Here is an 18,861-nt window from a genome sequence, read left to right as displayed (position 1 = left end):
AACGTTCCCACAGCCTCCTACCTTCCTACAAGTTCTTCTGGGGATCCTCATAGACAGCAGACATAGGGAGGACAGGCAATTCACAAAATCCTTCAGCCCTCGAGGGGTCTTAGCACACATCTAGTATATTTTTCTACCTGGTGTTTCCATATTCTCTCCTGTATGCTTAATGATAAGCTTTCTGGGATAAACTAACTTTTAGTTAGAGAACTCTTTACCTCACAAAGCAGCCCATTTCTTTCTATTATCTTTGTTAGAAATTTTTCTTTATAAATGCATGCACTAGATAATAAATGATGATAATGCTTCAAAAAAGCCATTCTTGATGTAGCTGGCACTTAAGTACTTGTTGAATGACTGAATTAATGAATAATAAATATGCTATTTGGCTTAGTTATATGCCTTCCTTTCACAACTAAGAGTTGAAGATTCAAAGTCATTTTACTCAATTCACACAGTGAAAATTGTGGCAGAATTAGAACTATACCTAAGGTCAACTGATTTCCAACCCATTGTTTATGCCTGGGGGTGGGCAGAGGAGGAGAGGGACACAGGTAGCAAAAGGAGAGCAGATTCATTCAACACCACCCCCTTGGGGGCACAACATCAGAGTTAAGGGTCTATGTCTGCACCCAGATCATCTGGCTTATATTCCAAGTTCCCTTATTTATTGGTTGCACAAAATTAGGCTTGTCACTTGTCTTCTCTGTGCCTCAATTGCTCATGTGTAAAACGTGATAAACATTAATCCTATTTCCTAAAACTGTTGTGAGGATTAAATAAGTAGTATGTATATGGTAATAGTAGAGTGTTCCTCCACAGTAAGCTCTGTGTAAATACAGATTATTGCTGTTGCTCTTTGTGCTATTATTGTTGTAATATTTATAATAATAATAATAATAATATTTAATATTTGGGTGGTTCATTGTCTCTTGTTATAATATTTATATAATAATTTATTATTGTTGTTATTTGGTTAGTTCACTATCCTTTGTTGTAATATTTATAATAATTTAATGGTAATTATTTGGATAGTTCAGAATTCCTCAGTGATGAAAACCTACATTTTTATTTCTCAAAAGACTTACAAATAGTCTTTCCAAATACCAGTAAATGCCAAGAGAATTTGTCAGGACCCAGACAAGCTGGTTTCACTATCCTCTTTCCACCCTACCCCCAGGACCACCACCACCTCCTATAGAAATCTCATGGGGCATGCATGGGTTGGGGCTGTAGCTGTGACAATGGATACTGAGATGGATCAGACAAGAATTCAAGGTGAATTAGAGTCAAATCTTTGGGAAATGGTTTTCATATATCAGGGTTATTATATGAAGCTATAATCAGGAAAGTTCCCTACAATTCACTCATCTGAAAGCTATGAGATCAAACTAAGTAGGCACGAGAGACACAGTAGGGCTAGGGCTTGGTTCAGGCAGGGGCTGAGTCTGCATGGGGCTTAGGGTGTGGCATTCACTGCTAGTCCTGTGGCAATAGAAACAGGACAGAAAGGAGGATCCTGGGAAGATGGCAGCGTAGGAGGACGTTGGGCTCACCACGCGACCTGCTGATCACTTAGATTCCACTACACCTACCTAAATAACCCAGAAAACCACCAGAAGACTAGCAGAACGGAGTCTCCGGAGCCAAGCGCAGACAAGACGCCCACGGAAGAGGGTAGGAAGGGAGGAGAGGCGGTGTGCACTCCACAGACTGGCGGGAGGGAGCCGGGGCGGAGGGGCGGCCAGCCCGCCAAGCAGAGCCCCCGAGTCTGGCTTGCAAAAGCGGAGGGACCGGATGGAGTGTGTTCCAACAGCAACCGGGACTTGACATCTGGAAGATTATAAGTGAACAGCTCTGCTCAGAGAACGGGAGGGCTGGAGGACAACGGGAGGGAGAGTTGTTGAGCCCCAGACCACAGAGCTCAGCTTGGCAGGGAACAAAGGCGCTCTCCTGCGCCATCTCCCTCACCCATCCCCCAGCCAAAATCCCAAAGGGAACCAGTTCCTGCCAGGGAACTTGCTTGCACCACGCAAACACCCAACGCTGTGCTTCTGCGGATTCATCCCTCCGGCGGGTCTGACTCCCTCCCGGTGCCACAGCACCCCTCCGGAAGCATCTCTGAAGGAAAAGCGAGCTGAGCCTGCCCCTCCTGCCCCTGTGCACCTTGCTGATCCACCCCAGCTAATATGCCAGATCCCCAGCACCACAAGCCTGGCAGTGTGCAAGTAGCCCAGATGGGCCATGCCACCCCACAGTGAATCCCGCCCCTAGGAGAGGGGAAGAGAAGGCACACACCAGTCTGACTGTGACCCCAGCAGTGGGCTGGGGGCAGACATCAGGTCTGACTGCACCCCACCCACCAACACAAGTTATTCAAGACAGCACAGGAGAAGTGCCCCACACTCCCGCACCACTCCAGGGACTATCCAAAATGACCAAACAGAAGAATTCCCATCAGAAAAACGTCCAGGAAATAACAACAGCTAATGAACTGATCAAAAATGATTTAAACAATATAACAGAAAGTGAATTTAGAATAATAGTCATAAAATGAATCCCTGGGCTTGAAAACACTATAAAGGACAGCAGAGAATCTCTTGCTACAGAGATCAAGGGACTAAGGAACAGCCAGGAAGAGCTAAAAAATGCTATTAATGAGCCGCAAAATAAAATGGAGACGACCACAGCTCGGATCAAAGAGGCAGAGAAGAGAATAGGTGAATTAGAAGATAAAATTATGGAAAAAGAAGAAGCTGAGAAAAAGAGAGATAAAAAAATCCAGGAGTATGAGGGGAAAATTAGAGAACTAAGTGATGCACTACAGAGAAATAATCTACGTATAATTGGTATTCCAGAGGAGGAAGAGAGAGGGAAAAGGTGCTGAAGGCATACTTGAAGAAATAATAGCTGAGAAATTCCCTGATCTGGGGAAGGAAAAAGGCATTGAAATCCAAGAGGCCCAGAGAACTTCCTTCAGACATAACTTGAATCGATCTTCTGCATGACATATCATAGTGAAACTGGAAAATACAAGGATAAAGAGAAAATTCTGAAAGCAGCTAGGGATAAATGTGCTTTACCATATAAAGGGAGACCTATAAGACTCGTGACTGATCTCTCTACTGAAACTTGACAGGCCAGAAAGGAATGGCAGGAGATCTTCAATATGATGAACAGAAAAAATATGCAGCCGAGAATCCTTTATCCAGCAAGTCTCTCATTTAGAATAGAAAGAGAGATAAAGGTCTTCCCAAACAAACAAAAACTGAAGGAATTCGTCACCACTAAACCAGTCCTACAAGAGATCCTAAGGGGGATCCTGTGAGACAAAGTGCCAGAGACATTGCTACAAGCATGAAACCTACAGACATCACAATGACTCTAAACTCATATCTTTCTATAATAACACTGAATGTAAATAGACTAAATGTGCCAACCAAAAGACATAGGGTATCAGAATGGATAAAAAAACAAGACCCATCTATTTGCTGTCTACAAGAGACTCATTTTAGATCTGAGGACACCTTCAGATTGAAAGTGAGGGGATGGAGAACTATCTATCATGCTACTGGAAGTCAAAAGAAAGCTGGAGTAGCCATACTTATATCAGACAAACTAGACTTTAAATTAAAGGCTATAACAAGAGATGAAGAAGGTCGTTATATAATAATTACAGGGTCTATCCCTCAAGAAGAACTAACAATTATGGATGTCTAAGAGCTGAATACAGGAGCCCCCAAATATATAAAACAATTACTCACAAACATAAGCAACCTTATTGACAAAAATGTGGTAATTGCAGGGGACTTTAACACCTCACTCACAGCAATGGATAGATCATCTAGACACACAGTCAATAAAGAAACAAGGGCCCTGAATGATACATTGGATCAGATGGACTTGACAGATATGTTTAGAACTCTGCATCCCAAAGCAACAGAATATACTTTCTTCTCGAGTGCGCATGGAACATTCTCCAAGACAGATCACATACTGGGTCACAAAACAGCCCTTCATAAGTATACAAGAATTGAGATCATACCATGCATACTTTCAGACCACAATGGTATGAAGCTTGAAATCAAACACAGGAAAAGTCTGGAAAACCTCCAAAAGCATGGAGGTAAAAGAACACCCTACTAAAGAATGAATGGGTCAACCAGGCAATTAGAGAAGAAATTAAGAACTATATGGAAACAAATGAAAATGAAAATACAACAATCCAGACGCTTTGGGATGCAGCGAAGGCAGTCCTGAGAGGACAATATATTGCAATCCAGGCCTATCTCAAGAAACAAGAAAAATCCCAAATACAAACCTAACAACACACCTCAAGGAAATACAAGCAGAACAGCAAAGACAGCCTAAACCCAGCAGAAGAAGAGAAATAATAAAGATCAGAGCAGAAATAAACAGTATAGAATCTAAAAAGCCTGTAGAGCAGATCAACGAAACCAAGAGTTGGTTTTTTGAAAAAATAAACAAAATTGATAAACCTCTAGCCAGGCTTCTCAAAAAGAAAAGGGAGAAGACCCAAATAGATAAAATCATGAATTAAAATGGAATCATTACAACCACTCCCTCAGAGATACAAGCAATTATCAGGGAATACTATGAAAAACTATATGCCAACAAACTGGGCAACCTGGAAGAAATGGAAAAATTCCTAAACACCCACACCCTTCCAAAACTCAATCAGGAGGAAATAGAAAGCTTGAACAGGCCCATAACCAGCAAAGAAATTGAATCAGTCATCAAAAATCTCCCAACAAATAAGAGTCCAGGACCAGATGGCTTCCCAGGGGAATTCTACCAGACATTTAAAGCAGAGATAATACCGACTCTTCTCAAGGTATTCCAAAAAATAAAAAGGGAAGGAAAACTTCCAGATTCATTCTATGAAGCCAGTATTACTTTGATTCCTAAACCAGACAGAGACCCAGTAAAAAAAGAGAACTACAGGCCAATATCCCTGATGAATATGGATGCAAAAATTCTCATTAAGATACTAGAAAACCGAATTCAACAGCATACAAAAAGAATTATTCCCCATGATCAAGTGGGATTCATTCCTGGGCTGCAGGGCTGGTTCAACATTCGCAAATCAATCAATGTGATACATCACATTAATAAAAGAAAAGATAAGAACCATATGATCCTGTCAATCGATGCAGAAAAGGCCTTCGACAATGTTGAGCAGAATTTCTTAATAAAAACCCTCGAGAAAGTCGGGATAGAAGGAACATACTTAAACATCATAAAAGCCATTTATGAAAAGCCCACAGCTAACATCATCCTCAATGGGGAAAAACTGAGAGCTTTTTCCCTGAAATCAAGAACATGACAGGGATGTCCACTCTCACTGCTGTTGTTTAACATAGTGTTGGAAGTGCTAGCATCAGCAATCAGACAACAAAAGGAAATCAAAGGCATCAAAATTGGCAAAGATGAAGTAAAGCTTTCAATTTTTGCAGATGACATGATATTATACATGGAAAATCCAATAGACTCCACCAAAAGTCTGCTAGAACTGATACATGAATTTAGCAAAATTGCAGGATACAAAATCAATGTACAGAAATCAGTTGCATTCTTATACACTAACAATGAAGCAACAGAAAGACAAATAAAGAAACTGATCCCATTCACAATTGCACCAAGAAGCATCAAATACCTAGGAATAAATCTAACCAAAGATGTACAAGATCTGTATGCTGAAAACTATAGAAAGTTTATGAAGGAAATTGAAGAAGATATAAAGAAATGGAAAAACATTCTGTGCTCATGGATTGGAAGAATAAATATTGTCAAAATGTCAATACTACCCAAAGCCATCTATGCATTCAATGCAATCCCAATCAAAATTGCACCAGCATTCTTCTCGAAACTAGAACAAGCAATCCTAAAATTCATATGGAACCACAAAAGGCCCCAAATAGCCAAAGCAACTTTGAAGAAGAAGACCAAAGCAGGAGGCATCACAATCCCAGACTTTAGCCTCTACTACGAAGCTGTAATCATCAAGACAGCATGGTATTGGCACAAAAACAGACACATAGACCAATGGAATAGAATAGAAACCCCAGAACTAGACCCACAAATGCATGGCCAACTAATCTTTGACAAAGCAGGAAAGAACATCCAATGGAAAAAAGACAATCTCTTTAACAAATGGTGCTGGGAGAATTGGACAGCAACATGCAGAAGATTGAAACTAGACCACTTTCTCACACCATTCACAAAAATAAACTCAAAATGGATAAAGGACCTGAATGTGAGACAGGAAACCATCAAAACCCTAGAGGAGAAAGCAGGAAAAGACCTCTCTGACCTCAGCCGTAGCAATCTCTTACTTGACATATCCCCAAAGGCAAGGGAATTAAAAGCAAAAATGAACTACTGGGACCTTATGAAGATAAAAAGCTTCTGCACAGCAAAGAAAACAACCAACAAAACTAAAAGGCAACCAACGGAATGGGAAAAGATATTTGCAAATGACATATCAGGCAAAGGGCTAGTATCCAAAATCTATAAAGAACTCACCAAACTCCACACCCAAAAAACAAAAACCCAGTGAAGAAATGGGCAGAAAACATGAATACACACTTGTCTAAAGAAGACATCCGGATGGCCAACAGGCACATGAAAAGATGCTCAGCCTCGCTCCTCATCAGGGAAATACAAATCAAAACCACACTCAGATATCACCTCATGCCAGTCAGAGTGGCCAAAATGAACAAATCGGGAGACTATAGATGCTGGAGAGGATGTGGAGAAACGGGAACCTTCTTGCACTGTTGGTGGGAATGCAAATTGGTGCAGCCACTCTGGAAAACAGTGTGGAGGTTCCTCAGAAAATTAAAAATAGATCTACCTTATGACCCAGGAATAGCACTGCTAGGAATTTACCCAAGGGATACAGGAGTACTGATGCATAGGGGCACTTGTACCCCAATGTTTTTTAGCAGTACTCTCAACAATATCCAAATTATGGAAAGAGCCTAAATGTCCATCAAGTGATGAATGGATAAAGAAATTGTGGTTTATATGCACAATGGAGTACTATGTGGCAATGAGAAATAATGAAATATGGCTCTTTGTAGCAACATGGATGGAACTGGAGAGTGTGATGCTAAGTGAAATAAGCCATACAGTGAAAGATAGATACCATATGGTTTCACTCTTATGTGGATCCTGAGAAACTTAACAGAAACCCATGGGGGAGGGGAAGGAAGAAAAAGAGGTTAGAGAGGGAGAGAGCCAAACATAAGAGACTCTTAAAAACTGAGAACAAACTGAGGGTTGATGGGGGTGGGGGAGGTGGGTGATGGGTATTGAGGAGGGCACCTTTTGGGTTGAGCACTGGGTGCTGTATGGAAACCAATTTGACAATAAACTTCATATATTAAAAAAAAAAAAGAGAGACAGGACAGAAAGGACCTGTCAGAGAGAAAAGTAGAATTTCTAGGACCTTCTATCAGAAGGAGAACAATGGAGACAACTATAGGCACACGTAGGAAGGGCATGCTGAAGCTCGGAGGAGGATGGCAAGTGCGAACTAGAGAGAAATATGGAAGTTAATGTATGTGTTTATTGTGTGCATGTGAGAGAGAGAGAGAGACATATTTGTGTGTGTGAGAGAGAGGAGTGTGTGAGAGAGACGTGTGTGTGTGCGTGTGTGTGTAAGAGAGAGATGTGTGTATGTATGTGAGACAGAGACGTGTGTGAGTGTGTGTTAGAGAGATGTGTGTGTGTATGTGAGAAAAAGACGTGTGAGTGTGAGAGAGACAGACGTGTGTGTGCATGTGTGTGTTAGCGACAGAGGCATGTGTGTGTGTATGTGAGACAGAGAGAGACGTGTGTGAGTGTGTGTTAGAGAGATGTGTGTGTGTATGTGAGACAGACGTGTGTGTGTGTGCGTGTGTGTGTGAGAGAGACGTGTGAGCATGTGTATGTGAGACAGAGAAAGGTGTGTGAGAGGCATGTGTGTGTATGTATGTGAGAGAGAGACGTGTTTGTGCATGAGAGACAGATGTGTGTGTGTTAGAGATGTGTGTGTGTGAGAGACATGTGTGTGCAAATGTATGTGAGAGACATGTGTGCACGTGTGTGTTAGAGAGACGTGTGTGTATGTGTATGTGAGACAGAGAGAGATGTGTGTGTGTGTGTGTGTGTGTGTGTGTGTGCATGTATGTGTGTGTGTGAGAGAGAGAGAGAGAGAGGTGGGGCAGGGGTCCTGTACTTGTCACATGGTAGATAACACAAGCAGGGGGTGAATGAAGCAGAAAGTCATGTATTTAGGCCCCTTTATCTTAAGTCAAGCATATCTCACACCAGAATGAAGAATGGAGATATTTTGTTGGCCACATTTCAAGGATGGGTCAATTCCATCCCTCGTGAACAAAGCTCTAAATAGACCTGAGAGATCTTCTGCTTTCAGCCATCTGCTTTTTCTTCATTGACCCTCTCTGCCATTGCATAAGCAGCATTTGATTTTAATACAACATGCCTTTTTCAGTGGGAGACAAAACAATAGTGCTTTGTCATTTTCATCTGTGATTGTGTTCTAGGAATGTCGTTAAGTATATCGCTGATCACTGCAAAAAAAATTCCTTTAGATTCCACTGTTAGGAGGGCAATAATTCCCTTGAAGTCTGTATATATTAGACCATTTGTCTCTCTATATTTTATCTTTCAGGAAGCCCAGAACTAATCATTAGTCTGAGGTATAATAACTGTGTAGGTCACAGATTGAATATTTGTGCTCTTTTCTCAACTCACAGTCTATTTCCCATTGCTTTCTGATTTTCCACTTGTAGTTTTATGACAAAGATGCTATGCCCTCTCCTGCTCTGGTTCATAGGAAGAATCCAAACTGGTTCTAACATGTTCCTGGGTATGGAGTGAGGCTTTCTCCTGCCCACAGTCCTACATGGGTATCCATTGATCTCACCTTTGTGCCAAAACCATGTAGGAAGAGGGTCTGCTAGGGTAGCATGGTGGAAGGAGGAAACCAAGCAGAGCCTCTGTTTAGGAGATGATCTCTGGTGGGTGAAGGTCCTCATGAAAGACTGTCCATTTCAATTCAGTCCCTTGATCCTCATGATGCCCTGTCTTTCCCTTGACCCATCCTTACCCAGCCTCAAGGATGCTGGCTCACTCATTCTTTCCTTTTTAATCAATAGTCTTTATAGCCTCTAGAGGAAAGAAAAAATTGCTCATTTAGCATGCACTGACTCCAACGCATTCCACAATTTTGTTTTCACAGTAGAGGACCTCATATCTGCATACTGGGATTGAACAAATATGTGAATGTGTGCAGATGGAAGGAACTAGATTTCTCACTGTTCAAGTGAGAGGTTGTAGATAAGAAGGAAAGAGATGTTGGCCAAGAAAGAATTCACTGAAAATTTAAACAAATAGGTATTTATTTGGGCAACTAGAATTGCAATTCCAGAGACAGATTCAGGTAAAAACATGACTTGTGTTGTGAGAAAAACTAAGAGGCTGCCAGGGAGAGTGGTAAAGGAAAAGGGTCATGAGTACAACTGTCATTTAGGTCCTCCATGCAAAACAGGGGTTTAAAACAGGTTAACTTCAGGGTACCTGGGTGGCTCAGTCAGTTAGGCATCTGACTCCAGGTCAGGTCATGATCTCTCAGTTCTTGAGTTCGAGCCCTGCACAGGGCTCTGTGCTGACAGTTCAGAGCCTGGAGCCTGCTTTGGATTCTGTGACTCCCTCTCTCTCTTCCCCTACACTGCTGGCACTCTGTCTCTCTCTCTCTCTCTCAAAAAATAAATAAACATTAAACAAACAAACAAACCAGGTTAACTGGGATTGGTTGGATTAATATGCAAATGAGGGATTGAAACTTGTCAAATCACATTGGCTCCTTCCCAAATGAAGAATGCAAACAATTCAGGGGCCATAGTGAGGAGGGAGTTAAGCTCAGGCTGAGCTTAACTTTTCACAGCTGGCAAAAATTTAGTTTCTCCCATAAGGATGCACATAAATTTCTCTCCTTTGGCCTCCTAGCTAGGCTTGCTTGCTCCATTTTGAAATCTCCTTTGACAAAGTCTAGAATAAACCATGGGACACTGAATTAATGTAGACATTATGAACTCATGTTTATCTTAATATAGATACAGAGGGATTATGCCTAAAATAATTATAGGTATGTGTGTAGATGCTGGTTACTATACACACATATATTTCCAAGTACTGAGAAGTGATGACACCCCAGTAGTAAGGAATAAACCAGCTCTCAGATCTTGGTTTACAATCAATTTCCCAATAAAAGAAACGAGGGGTCATAATAAAAATAGCTGAATCTAGGTCTGGGTCAGAGATTATACAAAGTGAGCCTGAAGCATATGATACATAGTGCCCTACAGTAAGGATGTGCTTTAAAAAAAGGACACAGGAGCTGACTGAGAGAGGTCCCAAAGCTGGAAGGTTATGAACAACAAAATAGAAAGCATGGCATTGGATTACAACCCAAAATGTAATATAGTTATCCAATATCCATGAGTCAATACTGATATTAATAAATGATGTTAGAAAGAGAGAGAGAGAGAGAGAGAGAGAGAGAGAAATATGAACAGACAAATCTTACAGAAAAATTCCAAATAACTTATAGATACTGTCCCTTCAAGGAGGTAGAGTGTAACTCCCTACCTCTTTGAATGGGCTACACTTAGTGACTTCCTTACAAAGAGAAGAGCATGGAAAGGGAAAGAAAAAGAGGACCTTTACATGGAAAACCTGCAAACCCTGCCACAGACAGATGGTGAGAATCAGTGTCAACAGTGAGGTCATGTTGATAGCATGTACCCTTGATATAATAGGATGAGAATGGCTTTATTCCTGTAATTTTCCTCCCCCCCAATCTATAATCCCATTCTAAACACTAGAAAAACACACCACACAAATCCCAGTTGAGAGACATTCTACAAAATACATAACTAGCACACCTCAAAACTCTCAAGGTCATCAAAAATAAGTAGTCTAAGCATCTATCACAGTCAAGAGGACCCTAAGGAGACAAGACAACTGAATGTAATGTGGTGCCCTAAATGGAATCCAGGAACACAACAATGACATTTAGTAAAAATTAAGGAAACCTGAATAGAGTATGGATATGGACTTTAGTTGATAATAATACAGGGGCACCCGGGTGGCTCAGTTGATTGAGCATCCGACTCTGGCTCAGGTCATTATCTCACTGCTGGTAGGTTAAAGCCCCAAGTTGGGCTCTGTGCTGACAGTTCAGAGCCTGGAGCCTACTTCATATTCTGTGTCTCCCTCTCTCTCTGCCCCCCCTCCCCCACTTATGATCTCTCTGTCTCTCTCAAAAGTAAATAAACATTAAAAAATTTTAAAATTTTTAAATAAAAAACAATATCTTAATATTAATTCTTTAATTGTTTTTTTTTTTTTTAAACCACTGGTTTATTTATTTATTTATTTTTCAACGTTTATTTATTTTGGGGACAGAGAGAGACAGAGCATGAACGGGGGAGGGTCAGCGAGAGAGGGAGACACAGAATCGGAAACAGGCTCCAGGCTCTGAGCCATCAGCCCAGAGCCCAACGCGGGGCTCGAACTCACGGACCGCGAGATCGTGACCTGGCTGAAGTCGGACGCTTAACCGACTGCGCCACCCAGGCGCCCCAAATTCTTTAATTGTAACAAACATACCATGCTAATGTAAGATCTGAACCACAGAGTAAACCACATGCAGTAAACATGGGAAATTCTCTATACTATCTTTGCAACTTTCCTATAAATCTATAACTATTCTAAATAAAAAACCTATTAAAAAATTAAGTGCATGCCAAATATGTTACAACTAATATTTATTGAGCTAAATATGTCAAAATGTTACCTATGACATCATATATAATCCCCTCCACAGCCTCATGAGGCTACTATTATTTTACCTAATTTTAAAAATTTTATTTTGATGTTTATTTATTTTTGACAGAGAGAGTGTGAGCAGGGGAGACACAGAATCCGAAGCAGGCTCCAGCCTCTGATCTGTCAGCACAGAGCCCGACTTGGGGCTTGAACCTATGAACCATGAGATCATGACCTGAGCCAAAGTCAGACACTCAACCAACTGAGCCACCAAAGCACCCCACCTAATTTTTAGATGAGAAAACTGAGGCCTAGAAAGGCACAGAAACTTACATAAGATCACAGGGTTTTCAAAGATTTGAAATGGGTTTCATTTGACTGGGGTCTGAACATGTACTTGTTCTGTTAAGGAAGGTTTGGCCTCGGATTCACACAGATGTGTGTAAAAATGGGATGTGATTTCATTTGTTTTTAAAATAAAGTAATACATTTACATGCAAATTAAAAATCAGGTAATCCAATAGGTTGTAATATGAAACGAAATGTCTCATTCTAAATAATCAGCGTATGCATTTATTTCTTTGTCTCCTTCTAGACATATCTATTCACTTCCCCAATGAAGCACAATGGACCACGTTCACCATCCCATCCCACCCTCCCTTTTATTTAGACATGTTTTATTTTTCATGCTCCTATTGGCTTGCCGCTATAACTTTAAATACTATAACTCAAACCCAGTTTCTTCACCTGCCAAGCTGAGACAACATTTCCTGACTTCCCATTAAATAAGAGATCACATCAGCACAACATAGCTTCTTTTGGCTTAGGATGATTTTGTTTTCATATTTTATTTGTGACAGCTTTACAGGAAAAAATAAAGCAATGACTTTTTATTACTATTTGTGTTATATCATGGAACACATGGTATGTAGTAACAAAGTATGGTCTGCCAGACGTTGTAAAGTAAGCTGCTGAAAACACACTGGACCCAGGGCATAAGCTAGGCTAGCCTCCCTAGAGGTGACCAAGGGGCCAGGCTGGTGAGAGAACGTCTATCGCAACTGGAGACCACAGGGAGCCGGGCACTCTGAGGCAGGGCTGACCTGACCTGAGGCCACTGGGTTCAGTTCAGTTCCCAAGTGAAAATGTCCCTTCTGGAAGGCTGCTATGACTACTGGTTGGAAGAGGACAGAGCCCTGTTGAATGGCTCACCCAGGAGTCTTTCAAAGTCCCTCCAGGAACTCTTTAAAACATCACAGCTCGCTTTCTTAAAAAATTTACATGTTTTTCACTTAGCCCATGCAATACTGTGGTAACAATTTTTAAAAATTAGACAAAAGAACATATTAAATATCAAATACTCTGTCAAAATAAAATTACCTAATTAGAAAATGTTGAAAATGTGTAACTATTTAACATTCATTAAAAGTGTGTAGTTAGAGTCAAAAGAAAAGTGGTTGTACCACTTAACTGTTTTGGATATCCCTATAAATATAAGATTTTGGATATAAGATGTTTTGCACAAAATGTGAAGTCTACATTTTAATTATTTATTATAGAAAAAATGTAAATGTACAATATTAAAATGAAACCTTACTGAATCCACACCAAAAAAATTAACAATATTAACATTTTTGATATACAGACATATTTAGAAAATGCAAAGATGCCAAATGCAGACCTTTATGAAGAAAAATAATGATCAAATTAGTAGATTTTTTTCAAGGTAGGAATTTCAAAATCAATTTGATGCAGACTGGACACTGTAGTATACAATAATATATAAGTTGAACAGTTACCAAGGGGAATCCAAGTACTGACTGGAGAATTGAGGAGACCAAATATTAAGTACTACTCTTGTCAAAGAAAATTTGTTTCAGTCAAAACTTTTTTTTTTAATTGTTGTTTGGTGAGTGTCCACCTTTGTATAGAACAAAAATAAAAATAGAAGAAAAGAGATTCTTAGATATTACACAATCAACCAAATGTTGACATTTTGCTTTTTTTCTTAGGTAAAAAGGAGATTTTTCCACACAGAATTCTCTCACACAAACATAACTGAACATCTAAAATCAAGGATATTTAAAACTTATCAGCCAAATATGGAAGTGCAACCAATGGTATATCAAAATTCATAAGACACTGCTTTATACAATAAATAGCATGCTTTTTCACTTCAAAAAGAGAAGGCATCTAATCTTTTTTTTTTTTTTAAAGTACAGATTTCATTGCAGTACAATAGGTAGATACTTGGTAAGTTCCTCAGAAAGTATATTTTTATTTCCCCACAAAGTGGATCTTTCCTTTAGCTATAGTAATTTTTTAACATAGTACTCACTCTTGCTCTGTTTAAAAAAAAAATGAACATTTATTTATTATTGAGAGACAGAGACAGAGCATGAGCATGGGAAGGGCAGAGAGAGGTGAAGACACATAATCTGAAGCAGGCTCCAGGCTCCAAGCTCCAAGCTGCCAGCACAGAGCCTGACATGGGGCTCAAACTCACGAACCATGAGATCATGACCTGAGCCAAAGTCAGAAGCTTGACTGACTGAGCCACCCAGGCACCCCCACTCTTGCTCTTGAACAAAATAAGTCTCTTTCCCCAAAATGATTTTCTTAAATGGAGGCATTTTAATTGCCTCTAACATGCAATCTTTCTGGAGAGTCTGAAAAAAAACTTCATAGTCTTTGACAATTTTAAAATTCCAACTCTAAAGATTTATCTTAGGAAAATTACTAAGAATAATCACCAATGAAAATGTTTATTTTATTATTGTTTATGGCAAAACATGGAAGCAACATTAAGTCCCCCGAATCAGGGAACTCATTACACAAATCATGATGCATTCATATAATGGACTATAATAGTGTTGATCAATATTTATTAGCACAGAAGAATATTGACAATTGTACTATTAATTAAAAGATCAGGTTATAAAGTATTCTGAAATTATCCCATTTTGAGACTTTCTTTAGAAAATTTGGAAATAGATCCTGAAATTATTAGCAGGAGTTATTTTTAGGCAGTAAGATTTTTCATTGATCTTAATCATCTTCCTTATGCTTATCTACATTAATACATCTTTATATGGGTATGCATCATTTTTTTTAGAGAGAAAAAAATTACACATTCAAAATTATATACAATTATGCTCTATCTATATACCTATATAGTGAGATATATGCTAGCAGAGGCAAAATCAGGTCACAGCAGTCAGGAGGATTGCTAAGGTTTCAAAATTGGCATCTTGTGTTTTGGGAATCATAGACAAGCTGACACTCTGCCCTGAGACTAAGCAATAGAATTCATTGGGCTGGGTACTTAGTTAAAAACATATTTTCAGTTTCCCCCAGGAAAATGGGAATCAGCTAAAAATTATCACCTGGAACTTACACTGATATGCAACTACATTGAGCCTCAAGCCTCAAGGCCCCCAGGCACCTCTACTTTATTTCAAGTCTGTCCTATCCTGGGGCAACAGACCCTAGGCATGGGCCCAGACGGTCTTCTAAGGTACAGTCCTTTGGGACCTGGGGTTTCATACCTGGCTTATGAGTTGTTTCATATGATCATCTCACACCTGGAAGTCCAGCCAAGTTGAAGTCCATGTCATTGGCAAGTACCCCACTTGTGTGTGAAAGGACCATTTCCACCTGGAAAGTTCTTCCCCTCGTTCCACACCCAGCACCAAAGTCTGCTTGTCTTTAAAAGCCCTGTTGAAAACAACTACCCCAGAGGCCTGTTCTCCCTCAAGCAGTATGCTCTGCTTCAGATTTCTCTTTCCAAGACCCAGGAAACCACTTTTGATCTGCACCGTCAGGATGAGTCTCTCCCTTCTGTCCTTGACTTTTTGTACTCTTTTCCTCCTTTGAGTTCATACAAAGTGAGAAAAAAAGAAGTATGTCAATCACCTTAAAATTATATTTATTATTATACATATTTCAATCTACAATGTACATTGCTTCTCGCACTAGATTGTAAGCTTTTCTAGAACAGGAACAAATATCCTATTACATTGAGGAACACAGAGCACAGTATAGAGTAGGTGCTCAACATATGCTTACCACACTGAAGCTGTCAGTGCGAGGATTATGCAACAACATGGGTTGACAGCTATGAGGATACAGAGACAGAAATCTCAAACCATGTGTCTTTGAATCACCAGCATCTTGAAACAGTCAGCATCTTGGGAGGAAAGAAGAAGGTGCAGCTTCCACCTCAGCCCTTACAAGGGATCTCAGGGGTTCATAGCAGCCATAGCTTCAACTCCAAGTTGTTGCTGAGATGAAGGAGTGGGTGGAAGACAGGAGCAAGAGTGTAGCTTATAGGGGCCAGGAAGTGTTTCCCAGTCCAAATGAGAAGGGGGGACCCTGAGCTTCCCAGCAGAATAAAAGCAGAAACCTGGGTAGGGAGAGAGAAACTGTACCTGTGTCCCTCTCCTTCGGGCCAGTCACCTTAGCACTCCTCCTCTTTGATGTGGTAGACTGTGGCACCACTGAGGCAGCAGGGTTTCTTGCAGCGAGCCCTCTGAGAGTGTCCCGGACTCTGATCTCCTGGCTTCTGGGAACTGGAATCACTGACCTGGACTCCTGGACGGAGGTCACAGAAAGGAGCAGAGTAGGCAGGGAGGGAGGGGTTTGGGCACTGGGGAGGGGTACATTTGGGAGCAATAGGGGGCTCCCAAGATTGCTGCTTCTGCTGTGACATCAGTGGGCTAGTGAGTGGAAGCTGGAAGGAAAAAGAGCATTGGATTAGGTCAGGGCCTTGATTCTTTCTCCATGGGCTGGGACTGTCAAAATGAAGCTGCCATTTACAACCTTCTAAAATCCATCCCAGGAAGGACAGAAATGGGTCTGAGAGGGTAAATTGGGGAAGTGAGCCATGGTGGGAACCCTCAGGGGACCCACTCACCAACAACCAAGCTAATAACTTATTCTTCTTAAACAAAATGCAGCTGAGTTGAGCAGACCATCCACTTTCCCAGGCCAGTGTCCACCATGTTCAAGTGTGAAGGAGAAGCAAATCTCTACTCTTTCTTCACTCAGTCTTACTTTGCTCTGAGTGTCCTAATCCTGCTTGTATCTTCTTTGCCTCTTCACCCCTCTGTCTTCTATAATTTTCTCCCATGTTACATAATTTGAGGTCTTTTGCAGGGACCACTTCCCTTCCTAAAGCTCTCTTACCTGGTGAGAGGAGAAATCAGGCCTGCTTTTGCAGCACCTGGGTGAGGGACATCCAAGTGTCTCCCCACCCAGAAGTAGTATCACCCTAGAGGAAGATGTGTGGACAAATCATCCAAGAAGGAGTCTGGAGGCCTTTTATACATCCTCCAGTGAAGACTTCAGGCTACATGTTATTGGAAGACAGCTGTGAGTGGACTATTTATGTGAATGTTTCACAATTCCCAGGACTGGATTCCTCAGTGGCACGCAGCAGGATGTGGGTCAAAGGAATCCCATGTGAGTGAACAACCAGAGGCTATAGCCTTCAGAGTGGCCTGAGTGGGCTGGGTACATTGGCCAAGCCTAGATGACATCTCTGGGGACCTGAGAGGGACATGATGACTATGGAGATGTCTCTAGGATTGATAAGGAAGGACTAGGTTAAATGCCATCCAAGTGTGAGGAAGACACTTCTGGTCCACCCCTACTCTCTATCCATGCTTTCTTCCACTCAGCTCAAGGCCACCACCTCCATGAAGACTTGCCTGGTCTGCCAGACCACATCTGAGTCCTCCCTCCTCTGAATGTCAGAGATACCTCTCACAGACTTTTTAGCTGCTCATAATCAAGGTGACCTACATATTTGTCCTATCATCTTTGTTACACAGTTACTTAATGACAAGATCTTGCCTTTATCATTCTAAATTCCTAGGGCCTGATTCTGTCCTTGACATAAATGTTCATTAATACTTGTGGGATAGAATAATCTATGTGCCATTAAAATAGACTTTGCATGTGGGGAGAACAAAAAATCAGAGAAAAACATAAAAAACCCACTTGTTTTTTGTTTTGTGGGCCAAATCTCAACTTCTTGTATCCCCACCTAAGACTTCTAGGAACACCCTTTCATAAATAGTACAGAGAAATTGGTGGGTGGACCTCACCTTAAAGATCAAGCTGTGAATAGTGTGGAGAACAAAACATTCATAAACCCTGCTACCTCTTAATGCAAAGTGGAGTTGCTTATGTAATTATAGAGAGACCCCAAGGAAAAGCTTTTTACAGAGTGAAAAGTTTTCACTTATCTATTATGAAAATTGACATCAGCACATGGTGGCTGTGCTTACGGTAGGAACATTCTCATTGAAATACAGTCTTTCACTTCTGGAGGCTTCTGTCTCAGAATAGCTGCAGACATGCCTGGCTAAGTGAAAAGATCCTGTTGAAATTTCTGGTGGTAGGGACAGTGTCTTGCCTTCCTCTATGTTCTCAGTGCCTGACACAGTAGGGACTCAGGAAACAGGTAAGTGGAAAAGGTGAGCTATTACAAAGGATTTTCTGATTATAGGGGCTGTCCTCAAAGACTTCAAGTCATACATTGTACAAAGGTGAGCAAGGTCAGTGTGTGGGGTGACAGGTAAGAACTTAACAATACTGGAGAGTGGGACAAGGCCAGAGGAACAGCTGCTGGAGTAAATCTGCAGGACAAGACTACCAGGGCTCATCTGCTTCAACTTAGAAGGCTCCCAGGGGGAGGCAGGCTTTGACATGTAGTTTGGCTGAAAAGAAGAGTCTATATAAGTGAAACAGAAGGTGAGATGGTAAGAAGCTTTTCTCAGCCTATTAGAACAGGACCCTGGGGAGACAGCACCTGAGTTATGGGGCCTCAGAGGTCAGAACCCTTCTTCCCTAACTTCCTTCTCCCTCCTATCTCTCCTTTTCCCCCTTTCCCTCTTCTCCTCCCTGTCAGGCCTCAGAAGTAGTCCTAACTGCTCCTCAGAAAGGAGTGATGGACAGTAAGCACTGGGAGGGCAGAGTAACTCTTGTCTTACT

The 18,861-nt window shown here is 41.0% G+C and overlaps 1 protein-coding gene across 1 annotated transcript; it reads right to left on the bottom strand.

Moving 5' to 3' along the window:
- Positions 1-1,459: 1,459 nt before the first annotated feature.
- LCE6A (late cornified envelope 6A) lies at positions 1,460-17,206 on the bottom strand. Its single transcript, XM_045475124.1, is given in 3 exon segments — positions 1,460-1,485; positions 16,321-16,594; positions 17,050-17,206. Coding segments are annotated over 2 exon segments (279 nt in total). The 5' UTR covers positions 16,574-16,594; positions 17,050-17,206.
- Between the last annotated feature and the right edge of the window lie 1,655 nt (positions 17,207-18,861).

Source organism: Leopardus geoffroyi, chromosome C1, assembly GCF_018350155.1.
Source record: "Leopardus geoffroyi isolate Oge1 chromosome C1, O.geoffroyi_Oge1_pat1.0, whole genome shotgun sequence".
NCBI lineage: Eukaryota > Metazoa > Chordata > Mammalia > Carnivora > Felidae > Leopardus > Leopardus geoffroyi.
Note: the sequence above shows the minus strand (reverse complement) of the source record. Positions and strands in the feature narration are given on the sequence as shown.